Here is a 17,492-nt window from a genome sequence, read left to right as displayed (position 1 = left end):
TCCTGAACACGACGAGAAAATTCCTTTTCTTCTTTCATATGCAGCACAAAGCTGTGCGGTAGGATCATTGGCTGAGTGTGTGGCTGTGCTGCTGAAACAACACCCTCTTCTGGGTTAGGACAGGAATTTGGAATCTGTTCAGGGGACCGGCAATGGCTCGCCCACTCTTCAAGAAGGATACTGTGGGATCTTTAACGTTCACCAACTGATGCTGGCAGATGCGACACCGGGTCTAACGTCCACCCGAGGGATGGCACACACATTGATGAATCACCACCCTACCTGTTAAAGACCGGGATGGCACTTTCGAGCTGGGGCGAGATTCAAACCCAGGCTCTATAGCTTTAGAGGCGAGTTTGCACATCTCTCGAGTCCCGGCTATCCCGCGAGCTTATGATAACAATAAAACTGTGGCAGAAGCTCACACTTCAAGTTTCCCTTCCCTGCAAGAAAAAAAACCCAAGTGCACAATGGTGGAACTTCATTGTGTGGTTTTTGTATATACAGCTCTACGGTTTGGACAGAAAAATGATCTTCCGATCCTATTAAAGCAGAATTTTTTTTTCGCACCAGGCAGACACATCATATGTCAATATAATCTCGTGTAAAAAGTGTTCATTGCCTTTTTGGATGTGGTGACGTTTAAATTTGGATATTATGAGTTATTTATTGAAGGGAAAGTTATTTCACCCGACACGTTGTCATGCTTGAAAGGGTTTAGAGTTGGATACATAATGGTTAACATGCAGGATGGCGTAACTCCTTATGCTGTGATAGTTGTCCTTGATCTTCTGCATGAAGTTTTTGAAGATCTTTATCATTCGTCTCATCCTGGGGGAGGAGTTGCTCTCTTTATGTTTATATGTGTGTTGTGCCGTCCACCAAACAGTGATGGCTCCATTTCCATCTCACTATCCGAAAACATGGACCAACTTCTATCCACTCAGCCAAACTCTCTCTTTTCCTCACATGTGGTGACTCCAATTGTTATCATTCCAGTTGGCTGGGTGTGGGTACCTCTCTCACCTGCCATGGCACCTCAGCAAAATACTTTTGCGACTCATTGGGACTGACTCAATCTGTAAACTTCCCGACCCGGATCTCAACCAATGGTACTCCCTCTCTTTTGGAACAATTTCCAGAAAATATCTGTTGTTCTTCGTCTGCTCCGATCGGTTCATCCGACCATATTCTTGTTAAAGTATACATCTCTCTGGCTGTTATTAGAGAACCAGCTCGGTACCGTCGAGTCTGGCATTTCAGTTTGGCTGACTGTCAGGGTCTTCAAGCAGCCATCAAACTTCTACACTGGTCTCCCATCTCTACTTCCTCTGACATCAACTCATCCTGGAAATTATTTTAAAGACATTTGCTCTCTCTCTCTCATGCACAGATTTATCCCATCTCATCTTCAGTTGTCCGACCCTTCCTCCCGCCCATGGTACACTGAAGCTCCTGTCCAGGTGAGGCAGTTGTTCTGAAACAACTTGCCTTCGCCTCACGGAAGACAAATCCAACTGAAGGCAATTTCAGTTCCTTCCTTAAAGGTCGGAACAATTGTGTGTATCTACCCTCAGGAGAGCCATAAAACAACATCTTTCGAATCTCAAGTCTGAACTCTCAAACCTCTCTCACTCCTCCAAATCCTGGTGGCATCCAGTTAAGTCTGTTTCTGGTGTATGTTCCCCCTCCATCACCTCCATTCCCTCAAATGGCAACACAGCCTACACTGCACACGAAAAGGTTGAATGCCTAAACTCCGTGTTTGCACATAAATCTTGTGTCCCAAACCCAACACTTTCTGTACCCACCGTATGCAGTCATACCAAGCTGTTCCTGGACTCTGTATCCTTTTCTCCTGACAAAGTGGAGAGCTTGCTGTCAAACCTCGACACAGATTCTGCAACGGGTCCAAACAGAATCAGCCCACGTGTCCTAAAAACCTGCTCTGCTGCTCTTGCTCACCCTCTATTTGTTCTAGTCACCCTATCATTTTCTCAAGGTCATCTGCCATCTGCTTAGATATCAGTAAACATCACCGCTCTGCACAAAAAAGGTGAAAAAATAGATCCCTGCAACAACAGACCAATCAGCCTTCTTCCTATCATCAGCAAGGTTATGGAATCCATCATCACTTCAGACATTAAATCCTTCCTCTTCTCCAATGGCTTGATTTCCGATAATCAATTTGGTTTCAGACCAGGTCACTCTACCTTGGACATGCTGCTTCTGCTCTCCCAACAATGGATGGAGGTCCTCAAATGTCAGACATGAAATCAGAGCCGTATCCCAAGACATATCGCCTGCTTTTGACATGGTCTGTCACCCTGTCCTGCTCACGAAACTCTCTTCCTATGGTATCCAGGCCATCTCCACCCATGGCTCGCAGACTTCCTCTCCTGTCGCAGCCAACGTGTGGCCCGAGATGGAGTTATTTCATCCCCCCTTCCTGTCCAGGCTGGAGTTCCTCAAGGTCGCGTTCTGGGCCCTGTTCTTTTTCTGGTTTTCATCAATGATCTCTCCGACTCCGACTCTGGAAAATCCTCTTTCGCTCTATGCTGACTCCACCCTCTGCCATAACATCTGTCATCCCTCAGATCGGAAAGCAACAGCCTCTTCACTCTATGCAGATCTGGATAAAATCACAAGCTGGTCCAACACGTGGAACATGTCTTTCAATTTTTGACAAATCTCACATTCTCACGATGTCTCTCTGAAATGACCGTCTGGAAGCCCCCCCCCCCCACATCTACTTTCTCAACAATCTTCTTTAAGAAGTCCTTTCATTCAAGCTTCTGGGTCTCATTGTCTGCCATGATCTTTCCAGGGAAAGCCACATTTCCAAGCTGGCCTCCAAAGCCAGTCGCCGATTGGGCATCCTCCTTCGTGCAAAGTCCTTCCTCGGCCCACCTGAGCCCCTGACCACATACAAAGCCTTTATCCATAGCCTGATGGGGGGGGGGTACTGCTCTCCCCTCTGGCCTGGTCCTCCCTACCTTTCTTGGCTTCACGCTGGGGAAAACAAGGCATTTAAGATCATCGGTATCTTCCGCAATGAGGCTGAGTCTTTGGGTCTCTCACTCACTGCAGACAGGTCGGTGGTCTTTCTATCTCCTACCATCTCCTCTCCAGCCTAGCCCCTGCTCTGTCTGCGATCTGTCCCTCCGATATTTATGCAGGGCTCTCAAGTTCCACCAGCACCTTTCTGATAAAACTACCAAAATCAAGATCGTTGGTCACCTTCACTCCTTCATTCCTCTTTTTCCTGCCTTTGGAAGAAACTCCCACACTCTCTTCAATCCCACTCTTCCCTCTCTGTCTTCAAAACAGCTGTTCATCACCATCTCTTATATCTTCCCCCATCCAAATCCATAATCTTTACTACCGCCGTTAATCTACCCCAACCCCTCCTTCAAATTCCCTATTTTTCTTCCTGAAAGTCCCTGTGGTGTCCATCTTGTTTACCATGTGTACCCCACCCCATCCTTCTCCCTTCCACAGATCTCCTAATGTCTCTGTTCCCCACTGTTTTGTGCTTTCCTCTCATGCCCCTCTTGTCTTCTGCTCCCCTTGTTGTGTGTTCTGTGTGTTCGCTCTTATATGAGCCTTGACATTGTATATATATATATATATATATATATATATATATATATATATATATATATATATATATATATAAACAACATGATGTTACATCCAAGCAAGTGACACTTTTAGACTTTCTCCCCAAGAATCAGCATTAAAAATATCCAATCCATTTCTCTCGACAGCTATTAGAAGAGGTGCAGTCCCTGGAACTCCTTGGCCTCACTATCTGCTTTATCCTTTTGTAGGAGAATCATATCTCCAAACTGCCATCAAAGGCTATAGTCTGGGTCTGGCTATTCTCCATAGAACAGTGATCTTCACTATTTTTTTAGAAGGGGGCCACTTTTGCCAATAAGACATCAGTGTGAGAGCCGCCACACCGCCTGCAGGATTCCAAAATGGCTGTTATCTGGCTCTGCCTCCACGCACTCTTTTTTTTTTTTCTCTTTTTAACTTTTTTTTGTCCCCTCCACGGGAGGAGTTCCCAAGGGGTTTTCGTGGATGGAGGGTATGGTGGACAATTTCCACCGAAGGTGGACGGAGGTTATGTTTTCACCCCTGTTTTTTGTTTATTTGTCTGTGAGCAGGATATCTCACAAAGTTTTGGACTGATTTGGATGACACGTGGTGGACAGGTTCGATGTGTGACAAACATGAAATTATTAGATTTTGGTGACTATCCAGATCCGGATTTGGACACTATAACTTTTTAAGTGATTCATCACCATTGAAAGATGGGGCCAAAAACGATATATAGCACGATATTTCAAAAAAAAAAAAGTTGTGGACTCCGTGACAAGAACAAGCCGATTCGATTGTAGTTCAGGTCTGGATGTAGATCCGGTTTATCAGTGGGATACACAACATAAACTGTTCAGCCTCGCGGAGGTATGCACTCTTTGGGTGACATTCTAGTTACCTCGTGCGCTAATCTTTACAAACTCTCAATCTCTTCTACCGAAACTGATTTTCCCCAGAACAGCATTGTCCAGGCCATTGTTACACATTTCTGTGTTCTTCCTCTTTTCTTCCTTTTATGACAACTCCTCTCCCCCCCGCCCCCTCCCAGATCCTTTGGTCGTTCACAAAACTGCTTCAATTTTTCATTTAGCTCCTCCATTAGCCGAGGCTGGATTCAGAAATCCAATAAATTTTGTGCAGCACGTGATGTCAAGGCAAGAATTTAGAATTTATTTAGGGTGCTGGTAATAATTCGCCTCCTTTTCATGAAAGACTCTGTGGAATCTTAATGCCCACCAACAATCAATAATGGCAGTGGGGTCCTCCAGTTCAACATCTCTCCGAGGGATGGCGCACTGATTGACGCCATGCCCTGCCTGCAGAACACCAGGATGAGAATTTATAGCTTGGCCACGAATTTAACTCAGGCTAAACAGATCAATGTGGATATACCTCTACGCTATTCTCCCAGCGCGAAGTTGAGGTTAAGCTCTCGGATGAGTTTTTCAAGTTTCAGATTTGATTCCTGTTTTCTTCATTTTGTTTTTGTTGTTACTTGAAGTGCTAATCCATCGTTTCATGTTTGCCGAAGCTCCCTTGTGACTGTTAACATCCCAAAAAGGAAACTTTACAGACGTCCACGCACTTTTGCAAAGGCTTAACTTTTTTTTGAATGATTAGATAAAGTAAGATTTTAAAGCCTATCAATGTGAAGTTTTAAAATCGGAAATAATCGCTGTTTTTATTGTCCTTGCAACCCCCAGAACTAATGCTTCACGCATTTTCTTACAAGTCTTACAAAAACCTGAGTTAGACGACTTGTGTTGTTTCTCGTTATTCTTGCTTTTGCTTTCCAGTCGACAAGGCGAAGATGATAACAGCATCGTCTTTTTTTCCAGTCTGCGTTACCAGGTGAGAAACCAACCGTCTTCTGCTGGTTGTTAGTGAGGGTGACTCACATTTGAACAGATGGTTGTCGTGTTGACACTTTTCCATTTCTCGTGCTGCAAAATCACTGGCGATGGGATAAAGCCAGATGCGAGGGAATGATGTGCTTTTGATTCCTTGGCATGTAAAGCTAATCCAGACAGCTTCTGCTTCGAGCGATATAATCAGCAGATATGGAAGGTTGTCCGTAATTGAATTGGGTGATTTGTAGGTGTTGTGTGCATGTTTCACCGTTTATGTATCTTGAGATATTGATTCTCTGAGTTGTAAGTGTTGTCATACATCAACATGTCATCGGTATTAATGCAACCTTCACCTGACTGCTCTCTCTCTCTCCAAACTACTCCATCCCTGTTCTCCCCCACTAACCCCAAAAACCGTTGCTCACCCAACCCCTGTCCAATGAGTGGAGGTCAGGTTGTATTATTTAGTGGTGTACGTGAGGTTGGTGTCATGGATGGATCGTGTGCTCGTGAATTGGGTTTGGGTGAGAGTGCGTTGATTATGGGACAGTGCACAGGTATGATTGGTCTATTGATTTCCTCCTGTGCGAGATGTACTTGTGTATCTTTGTATTTCCTTGCTTATCACAGAAAGTCTGACAGGGACTCGCATATCATGGAGGTTGTTCTCGCAGAGAGTGCGCATGCACGACTCTATGTATGAATGGCGCGGAAAACAACGTCGCTCCCACCCGCTATATACAAAAGTAAAGTTGCAGTATCTTCTCAAAAAGTCGCTTCGGGTACATGTGAGAGCCTATCTGGTCTGTTCAGCTGGTTGTCGAGGTAGGGATCACTTTTCAATACTCCAGACCATGGAAAAAGCAAGAAAAAGCCAAAAAAACCGATATCGGTCAAAACCGATAAAATGTTCTTCTCGTTTATCATAATAAATCATAAAATTTATAATCGGGGCAATACCCCTGGGAGCTCACCTCATAGAATAATGACACTGAGGATGAAGTCAATGTGGGATGGAATCAGCAAAATGTACCAATGAACCAATGTTGTCGCAAACACCTATTTTGGGGGGCAACCACCACCCCCCCCCCCGTAAAACTGTCTTAGACCCTGATTTTTATTTTATTTTTTAAAGTGTGAACAAACTTTGGTACATCATGGCTGTTGAAGGTTGTGGTCAAGTTTTATCGAAATTGTGTGTGTACTTTCAGAGAGGAGAGCAAATACATATTTTATGGTGCCACCCCCATATCCTCCCTTTGATCTCGATTTTTCAAAAAAGCTCGTGAACAAACTTCCTGTACATCACGGGTGACGAAGGTTGTAGTCAAGTTTCATCGGAATTGTGTGCGCAGTTTCTGAGAATATAGGAAATACCTATTTTGGGGGGCAACCCCCGATAGATTCCTTAGGCTCCGATTTGTTTTATATATAGTGTGAACAAACTTTGGTACATCATGGGCGATGAAGGTTGTGGTGAAGTTTCATTGAAATTGTGTGTGTAGTTTCGAAGAAGAAAGCAAATATATATATTTTGTGGGGGCAACCCCCTCATACACTCCCTTAAACACCAATTATATATATTTTTAATGTCGTGAACAAACATTAGTACATTGTGGGTGATGAAATTTGTGGTCATGTTTCATCGAAATCATGTGTGTCGTTTTAGAGAAGAAGTTGCAAGTGTTTGTGGACGGATGGACGGACGACGCACCATCCCATAAGTTCCCTGGAACGATGCTCCAGGTGAGCTAACAATCTATATATCTGTATATAATGGAGCTAGTGTATGTGATTATGTGTGCATGTATATCTGCTCTTCACCCATTGGTTGGATAACTGACCTGACGTCACTCACAACTTCAACTGAAATATTTAACCGAGAGTACCCAGAGGACGTAAACGACACTGTGGACATAAAAGACCCCAGGGACCAAAAAGTCACCAAGGACTCCAAAGACCCCAAGGATCCAAAACACCTTGAAGACCCAGAGGACACAAATGACCGTAATGACCCAAAAGACTGAAAAGACCCCAAAGACCCAATGGACCTCAAAGACCAAAAATAACCTGAGGACCTAATAGACAGAGAAGTCCCCAAAGACCTAAAAGACCCAAAAGACCATTAAATGACCCAAAGACCCTTAAATGCCCAAAAGACCCCGAAGACCCAAGTCATCTATCTATATTACTATGGAAGTCAAAACACAGTCGGGAAAAGGGAAATTTTATTGACAAGTCAATTTGACTCCAGTACAAAAGTAAAACCTTATTTTATGCTGTGTTCAAGAAAAAGCAACAAGTGAATATAATTGAGAATAAATGAATATAATTATTTTTTCTTCCACAACCCCAAAGATGTACATCAACCCAAAAGATCCAAAATTCATGGAGGACTCCAAAGACCTATAAGACCCAGAGGACCCATAAGACCCCGATGACCCAAGAGACCCTGATGACCCAATAGCCCCGAAGTCTCAGTAGACCAAAAAGACCCAAAAGTCATTGACGACCCCAAAGACCCAGAGGACCCAATAGACCCAAAATACCTCAATGATCCAAAAGTCATCAAGGACTCCAAAGACCCCAGATACCTAAAAGACCTAAAATATTGAAAAGATCTCAAGACCTAAGAGACCCGAAAGACCTTTAAAGGTCCCAAAGACCCTTAAATACTCAAAAGACCCCAAAGATCGAAAAGATCCGAAATAATCCAAGGAACCAAAACACCCAAAAGACCCTGAGTACCCAAAAGACCCCGAGGACCCTGAACACCTAAAATACCCAAAGGACCCAGAGGACTCAAAATATCCCAAGGACCCAAACTACCTCCAAGACCCAAAAGACCACAAGGACCTAAATACTAAGAGGACCCAAAAGACCCAAAGGACCCCTAAAAAACCCAACTGGACTATCTGGGACCCATGAAAATTCTGCATAATGTAAAATGTGACTTCAGGTTCCCAACCCCCCCCCCCACACACACACACACACAATCCCAAATCCTCAACCCCCCCTCCCAACTCTGTCCTCTCTCTGCCCCCCTACCAACTCTGTCCTCTCTCTGCCCCCCACCACCACAACCAAACTCTGTGCTCCCCTCCCCTTTCTTCAAATCCTCAAACTTCCGCGCAACCAAAAATCCTCAACCCCCTCCTCCCCCCACACTCAAAATCCTCAACCCCCTCCCCCACACTCAAAATCCTCAACCCCCTCCCCCTCCACACTCAAAATCCTCAAAGCCCTCAATTCCAGCTGAATTCAACTTCCAACTCAAACCCCCTCCTCCCCCAACCTACCTCTGTCATCCTCTCCCCTTTTCTTTTTCTTCAAGTCCCTAACTGCCCCAAACCCCAAGTACTCAACCCCCCTCCCAACCCCATCCTCAATTTTCCCCTCCCAACGTCTCAATCTCCCTCTTTCCAACTCCATGCACCCCCACCCATAACTCTCTGTCCCCCCTTACCCATTTCTTCCCGTTCTTAACAATGTTGTACAGGGAAGTTTGGTGCATGAGAAGGCATTCAGCCTATCATGCCTGCGTTGTTCCTGTTCCCATTTGTTAAGAACAATGTGAAAATTAAATAAATATGGAATATTAAATTCACAATCACTTCCCCCTTTCTTCCCTTATCCTCAAAACTCACAGACCAGTGTGTTTCTTTGTCACACTCCTACTGCAGTTCAGCCTGGTGTTGGCGTAGTGGTTAGGGTGGCGGTTTGGAATCCTAGGGTCCTGAGTTCAAGCCCCATTGGCCACTGAATTAATATACACCAGGAGGTTGACTCAGCCTGTCATCCTTCCGAGGTCAGCAAAATGAGTACCAGTGTACTGGTAAGGGGGACACTGCATCAGCGGCATAGCCGCGTCCCAACCAATGATGCAACCAGCAGCCACAGGCTGCACTCGATAGAGAGACTCCTACAGTTCTTGGCCAATTACAAAAAGACTTATTACATCGAATCAGTGTGACCCCAATTAATGTATATGGGTGTTTTTATCTTTGTTGGTTGTCTTGGGAGGGAGGAAAAGGGGGACACAAATTCTCTGTGTTAATGTGTGTCATGTACTGCCACCTCCAGGTTTTCCATGGCATTACAAGCCTCCACCATTTACAGTGCAATATTTCTGTCCCCACGTTTTCCAGTGCAGTGAGTTGTTTTGAATTATAAGCAGGAGGTATGTTTTTGCTCCATGCATGTAACCCGGAGTTTTTTTTTTTTTTGCCTCTCCAGAGCTGTCAGTTACCTCCACACCACCCAAATAAAGGTATGTGTCAGAAGAACATGCTGCATGCTTGCAACAACATCGCCCATAGGGCAGTTACTCTGTAAGTAATGATGATGATAATAATAATCATCTTCAGATCGTGTATTTCTGAGCTGTCTCTCTCAATGACAATGACTGGTACCATCCAACATAGTTTCACTTGGTGCAGCATCCTTTGTTATCGAAATTTTGATAGCTTGAAAGGATTTCACGAAAAGTACGCAAAACTACATTTCTTTGTAAAGGAATAGGAAGGGACCAGAGGGGTGGAGGGGAGGGAGGGGGGGGGACTACGAGTGTCAATCAGCCTGATGGGGTTGGGGCTGCAAGACAAAATTTGCCCTTTGGCCAATCAGACCTATATCACTATATGGGTATGGTTAATGGTGGAATATTATCAGTAAGTCGGTGAGAGCAACAACCCACACAATTTTTATGAAGTACGTGCTACTTCGAATGTTAGATCGTCTGTAAAGTATGTACAGTACCATTACAATGTGAGCACTTCTATAAAGTTTGTAATACACCATTTGTAAATCAGTCGAACATCTGCATATATTTCTAAAAAAAAGTAAAGAAACAAGTAATAAAAAGATTCTTAAAACTGGAAGGACACTCGGTAGAGCACATACCTCCGCCACGTAATGCCTGATCCGTGCTAATGTTCCTTTTGTTCTTTTTGCGTCCTGATCCGTTTCGTGTTCTAGCTCTTCCACAAGTATACAACAACAACAACAACAAAAAAAAATCACAGGTTTGCAGCCATTTACAGGCTTCAAGGGCCGAATGGTCTCTTTCTGTGTTGAAGTTCCTTGAAAGGGAAGTCATCTGTTATATATTGTGAACCGTCGTGTCTGTCCGTGTGTTTGTCTGTCTCCCGTTTACAGCGGCCACTTCTTGCACTGCATTTGAAAAGCTCAACATTCAATTTTGAAATGACAGGAGAACAGGCATGAGTAATGTTGATGCCAAATTTTATTTTCCAACCAGAATATTTTTCTCTCTTTTTAGACAAATCCAACGTTCGCCACCTTATGTTGCATCACCATTTTGTGATTGACAATATAAGTAGCTCAGACCTTTGGCTTAGCGAAACCAAGAGTGCAACACAATTGACCTTTTTGAAGTCCATGAAATATTATTTAAATTAAGAAAATAACAAACTTTTCCCATTACTGTGGACGGATACTCTTGCTAACTTTTCATGTCACTTGGGATGGGGACTCTTTCTAGTCCAATAAATAAAGAAGAAAGTTTGTTACTTGCAAAATCGAATTTTTTTTTTAAGTATATTGGTCAGTCGATTTTGTTATTCTGTCTGTCTGTGTCTGTTTGTCTGTCTGTCTATGTCTGTCTGTCTGTCTGTCTGTGTCTGTTTGTCTGTCTGTCTGTCTGTTTGTCGCTTACAGGTCACAATTTTAAACCGATCTTCACGAAACTTCACCACATGGTAGAGTTTGTCATAAGGAAGAAGCCTTTTGTTTTTAAGGTCAAAAGGTCAACATAGGCCAAAGGTCAAAAACTTTGGTGGGGTTTCTAAAATCCTCAATTTTCATCCAATTGACATGAAATTTGAAGAGGATTTATATATCAGGTCACTGAATTCAACTAGCCAATTATTTTTGAGGTCAACATAGACCAAAAGGTCAACATAGGCCAGAGGACAACAACTCGGTGTGATTTCTAAATTCTTCAAATTTCATCCGATTGACTTGAAATTTGAAGAAGATTTCTATTTCATGCAAATTAATTCAACAAGCCATTTTTTTGAGGTCAACATAGACCAAATGGTCAACCTGGGCCAAAGGTCAACAACTTAGCTAGTATTTCAAAAATCCTCAATTTTCATCCGATTGACATGAAATTTGAAGAGGATTTATATTTCTGGTCACTGAATTCAACCAAACAATTATTTTTAAGGTCAACACAGGCCCAAGGTCAACAACTAAAGTGGTATTTCTAAAATCCTTAATGTTTCATCCGATTCACTTTAAATTTGAAGAGTTGTGTATTTGGTCATTGAATGCAACCAACAATTATTTTTGAGGTCAAATGAGTTTTATGAATTTTGCAAGTATCGTGCTCTGCCCGACGTCTTCTTATTCTGTCTGTCTGTCTGTCTGTTTGTTGCCTACAGGTCACAATTCGAAACAAATCATCATGAAACTTTACCAAGTTGTAGAGGTAGTCTTAACTGAGAAGTCGAATTGATTTTGAGGTCAAAGGTCAAGCATCATCTTGAGGTCAAATTTCTAAAATTCTCATTTTTCTTCCGATTGACTTGAAAATTGAACAATATTTGCATATTGCTTCACAGAATTGGGAAACCTCCCATTTTTGAGGTCAAAGGGTCAAAGGTCAACTCGAGGTCAAACTTCGAAAATCATCAATTTTTATCTGAAACATCAACAATTTTCATCCAATTGACTTGAAAATTAAACAGCAAATGCATAGACCTTACTGAATGAGGAAAGCAACTAATTTTGAGATCAAAAGGTCAAAGGTCAAGTCAAGGTCAAAATTCTAAAATCATCAATTTTGAACTGTAAATTAGTAAATTTACATCATATTAACTTGAATGTTCAACACGATTTGCAAAGGCCATCACTGAATTGGCGAAGCAACTATTTTTGAGGTCAAAAGATGAAAGGTCAACTCAAGGTCAAACTTCTAAAATCATAAAATTTCATATGATTAACCTGATGGTAAAGTAGCAATTGCATAGTACATCACTGAATTTGGAAAACAACTATTTTTGAGGTCAAAGGTCTACTCAAGGTTAAACATCATTCTAAAATCATCAATTTCAATCTGAAAAATAATCAGTTTTCATCCGACTGACCTGCACTTTGATTAAGAGTGTGAATTTTAACCTTAATGAAATGGACCATTGTATGTATCTATGGCAACCTTTGGCGAGGGGGGCGGATTTTGCAGGTATCGTGCCCTGCGCGATGTCTTTTTCTTGTTTGTTGGTTTGTGCATTCGGACTATGCAGTGCGACCAAACTTTGCATGGCATCATCTTTCATCCAGACGAAGTTTGAGGGCTATGTTTGGATAAAAACTGACCCCAGATAAAACCAGATAATATACCTTCAGGCCTTGATCGGATCTTGTTCTTTTACACTGAGTGCATTTTTTTCCTCCGGGAGCAATCGAGTAATATGTATTGTAAAGATCGTATGTTGAGGTTGTCGTGATTTGGTATCAACAACACAAATTTAATGAAGATAATTGTTTACATGTGCACCTGACATTAAAAAATATAGCTTTACACAAGTTTATTACACCTCGGTGTTCAGGCCTCGACTGAGTATGTCATTTATATACTGCCTGTTTTTTTTTTTTTCTCCAGGAGCGATGGAATAATGTTTTGTGAATTTCATATGTTGAGGTTGTTGTGAATTTTTGTCAACAAAGCAAATTTAACTATGAGAGTCCTGTGTTTCATTAAATTTCCCTAGGAAACGCCATAGGTATTTCAGTTAGTATCCAATGAAATTGCTTATCTTGGTATATACTTTATTCATCAGAATCGGAATGAAACTTCAAATAAACCAGATTACCGAAGGACAGGATCGAGAGCAGAATGAAGAACTGGTCTTGCTTGTGAAGGCTCGTGTCGATCTGCCGATCAGGCAGGCAGGTAGAACAATGGATGAAATCAACAGGACATCAACTGTGGTATGCTAACAACCCTGGGAAGCAAGGAGATCAAGCTGACATTTCGGGCGTTAATTCTTCGTCGGAGTAAAAGAGGGGCAAAACGCAGTACAAAAGTTGCTATTTTCCTTCAACGGTGACCCTGCCTCTTGGGACTCCACTCTCCACCTTGAATGGAGACTTGATAAGAAAGGACACCATCAAGCGCCATCTGGTGTTTCAGCTCATAGAGGAAATTGAGCAACAACTTGAATATGAGGACCAAAACATCAGCTTCTCCTTGCTTTCCCACAGCGGTCAGCATTCCTCAATCAACATTTTATTGGTTTCATCCAAGAATATATAGCTGTCATCAGGAGGTATTGCAATGATGTTGCCAGAATGAATGACTCTGACAGGTAGTAGCGGGTACCCTTTGCGTCGTTTGTACAGCCACCTGCGCAGCGTGCTGATTCCTCCAGAGGGCGATACACACCTATGTTTGACTCTTGCTATTGTAGTCAAGTAAGGTAACTTGCATTCACATTTCATGTATAAATGTCTATTTATCTTCACTTGTGCACTTGTTTTCAGGTCTAAAAGCCTTTTTCAAATGTTATTCGCTGAGAGTTTTTCCTCCATCATTTTCTCCTCAACCTCCTTGCTTGGGTCTACCTTGAATACGGTTCTTCTTTACCAACATACCTACCTTTAATTAATCCACCGCATAACAATATTTACAGATATACTTGGTTTGAGCTTTCAGAATGAAGGATTTCATTCAAAGGCTGTTGATGCCAAACTAGGATAGGTTGGTGAAATGAGTACGAGTGCACTGGTAATAGAGGGCACTGCATCAGTGGCACAACTGTGCCCCCAGAAAATAATGCAACCAGCAGCTGCAGGCTGGACAAGATAACTCGCTCTCTATGGAACTTCGCTTTAGTTTTGGAGGCTAAGGACAAACTGTTTCTGAATTTATCCAACAACTTTAAAGTTCATTCAACTGGGACAAAAAGTCTATATTTGAATAGCGATTCATTATTGAGTGAATTGCTTCACTGTTGGGTGTCAAGGAAAAGTGGCCCACTGGCTGCTTCGCTGCACCGGCTGATTTCATCCTTTTATCATATTTCGTGTGCAACCTGGATATAGGAGCCACTTCACCATCCTACATTTCATCTGTTTTAGTGTGTGTGTGTTTCCTCTTATTCAGGCAGATTGTAATCAAATCCGTTGAAGGATAGTGATGGGACGGCATATGTGGTGGAAAGTCTGGTATGTTGTGTGTCCTTGGCAAACTGAGCGTACCTGGAGGACTCCACTATAGACTGATTGGCAAAAGCTTCATGGCAGTTGAAAGCTGTAATTTGGCCAGGATACTGGCACACAATAGTCGACTCTTATGAAAGACATTATGGGATATTTACTGTCCACCAGCAAATGGTAGCAGATGGGACACCAGCTTGAAGTCCCATCCGACGGATGGCACACTCATTGATGCGACGCATCATCTAACGAAGCACAAATCTGACAGTTTGTAGTCATATCAAGAATCAATCCCACACTAGACGGCTCAAAGGCAAGCGTGCTACCTCTGAGATACCCTCCTTGGCCCACGTGTCCTATCTTTTCAGGACCCAGCTTGAAATGTCGCGCGTACACTTTTTTGAATACCATTGCAGAATGAGGAAACTGCTGTCGTTTAGACTATGTACGGTACTGTACATAGACCAATAATGTCCAATGTATTCATGGCAAATACAGTACAATCAACAGCAGAAACAACAGTAGATCAAGGCTAACTGGATGCAGAATTAATATATTAATATCCCTGGTCAGTGACATCTTTAGAAAAAAAATCTGAAACAGCAAGAGGCAACAATTGCTCATCTTGCTCATTTTCAGCAGTATTGCTTTCTAAGCTGCCTCACGGCAGATAAACAGACTAATGACGATATATCTTATTTGCAAACAAATTGTTCAATCCCCATTTTTATGCCTCCGCCAACGAAGTTGCCGGAGGCGTTATGTTTTCGCATTGTCTGTCCGTCCATCTGTGCATGTGCCCATCCGTCCATGCATGATGGGTTTTCATTACCATGATAACTTAAGAGTTGCTGAAGGGATGTACGTCAAACTTGATACAAGTTTGTATAATGATGCAAAGATGAACTGAATAGATGATGGAGTTAAGAGATCAAAGGTCAGAGGTTCCGTTAGGTAAAAATTCTGTTACCGAGCTAACTTGTGAACCAGTGATGTGATTTTGACCAAACTTGGTACAAGTAAATAGTATTATGATGCAAAGATGAACTGATTAGATTTAAGCATAAAAGGGTAAAGGTCAGAGGTCAACTCAGGGAAAAATGTGATACTTTAGAACAGCTGAAAGGACTTAAATCAAACTTGGTACAAGTATGTATAATGATGATGTGACAATGTGGGTGGAGGCAGATCAGTTGATGTCGCGACATCGAGGAGTGCCATTCTTGTTTCAAGTACATCGATGCACCCTTCTAGATTTCAGCCTTGTTGTTGGGGAGGGGGAGATGAGGGGAGAGGAGGTGGAGGGGAGAGGAGAAGGAGGGGAGTGGCAGAGGAGTAACAGCGAGGAAGAGGGAGGGTGGGAGAGAAAGAGATATGGGGGAGGGAGAGGGGAGAGGTAGGGGGAGGGGAGAGAGGAGGGAGGGTGGGAGAGAAAGAGATATGGGGAAGGGAGAGGGGAGAGAAGGGGGGAGAGGAGAGAGGGGAGAGAAAGGAGAGAGAGGAGGCGGGGGGAGCAAGGAATGAGGGGAGGGAGAGGAAGGGGGAGTGACACCTCACCACAGGTCACTATACACTGGGAGGGAGGGGTGTGAGGAGGGGGTGGCAGCGAGAGAAAGAGGATGAGGGAAGGGAAGGGAGGGAGAGAGAGAGAGAGAGAGAGAGAGAGAGAGAGAGAGAGAGAGAGAGAGAGAGAGAGAGAGAGAGAGAGAGAGAGAGAGAGAGAGAGAGAGAGAGAGAGAGAGAGAGAGAGAGAGAGAGAGAGAGAGAGAGAGAGAGAGAGAGAGAGAGAGAGAGAGAGAGAGAGAGAGAGAGAGAGAGAGAGAGAGAGAGAGAGAGAGAGAGAGACAGACAGAGAGACACAGACAGACAGACAGACAGACAGACAGACAGACAGACAGACAGACAGACAGACAGACAGACAGACATAGATAGATAGGTGTGGGAGGGGAGTACTGCACTTTATTAGGAGAAGGGAGGAAGAGACAGAGAGTATGAGGTGGGGTTAGCAAAGAGAATGATTGGTTATGCTGAATTAACCCCCCCCCCCAAACACACACACACACACACACACACACACACACACACACACACACACACACACACACACACACACACACACACACACACGCTCCAGAGTATACACATATCTCCCATATGAGTGATTTGAGTGGACCATTGTGACCGAGGCACTGCTGTCTTTCGAAGTTCCCTTGTGGTAATGTATGCATACACACACGTGCAACTGCACATCCACAAAAGTACTGTTGGAGCCCCCTATTCACTGGATATATGCATACACATTCCTGAAGAATCCTGCAAATGTCGTGGTCCACGAATGTCGGGGCATTGTTAAAAACATAATCTTTTAAATTTTTTTACATTGTCTAGGCTCGTGAAAGATTGATTGCACAGACCAAATTACAAGGGCACAAGGTAGAGCACATACCTCCATCATGCAATGCCTCATCCACAAGAACATATCGGTCCCAATATATATTTTAAATATCATGCGATATTTCGTTTTTGGCCCAATCTCTCAATGGAGAAGAATCACTTTAAAAATTCTTGTATCCGTATCGGGATATGAATCATCACCAAAATCGAATCAGTTCTTCCTTGTCACACCCCCAAACTGTCCTCAACGTTTCATCCGAATCCGTCCACAACTTTTTGAGATATCCTGCACACAGACAAACAAACAAACAAACAAAAAGGCGTCATGCAGAGCACGATACTTGCAAAATTCATAAAGCAAATTTGACCTCAAAAATTGAATTCAATGACCAAATATGCAACTCCTCTCTAAATTTCAAGTGAATCGGATGAAAATTGATAATTTTAGAGATCTGA

The 17,492-nt window shown here is 43.0% G+C and overlaps 1 protein-coding gene across 2 annotated transcripts in view; it reads left to right on the top strand.

Moving 5' to 3' along the window:
• LOC147024199 (uncharacterized) overlaps positions 1 to 17,492 on the top strand; it is a 147,166-nt gene that overhangs the window by 26,371 nt on the left and 103,303 nt on the right. The window contains exons 1-3 of one of the 2 annotated variants that reach the window (XR_015058811.1): positions 5,353 to 5,460; positions 7,129 to 7,205; positions 9,696 to 9,729. Coding sequence is in view for 1 of the 2 variants with exons in the window: in XM_085883671.1 (XP_085739797.1) it covers positions 7,129 to 7,205; positions 9,696 to 9,729 (111 nt within the window). In the remaining variant the exon portion in view is untranslated. Of the gene's footprint in view, positions 1 to 5,352; positions 5,461 to 7,128; positions 7,206 to 9,695; positions 9,730 to 17,492 lie in introns of those variants that run through there. The other variant, XM_085883671.1, reaches the window with a different exon arrangement.

The sequence above is a fragment of the Eptatretus burgeri genome, chromosome 6, assembly GCF_056783735.1.
Source record: "Eptatretus burgeri isolate ZD-2024b chromosome 6, Ebu_testis_v1, whole genome shotgun sequence".
NCBI lineage: Eukaryota > Metazoa > Chordata > Myxini > Myxiniformes > Myxinidae > Eptatretus > Eptatretus burgeri.
This window is presented reverse-complemented; position numbering and strand designations above follow the sequence as displayed.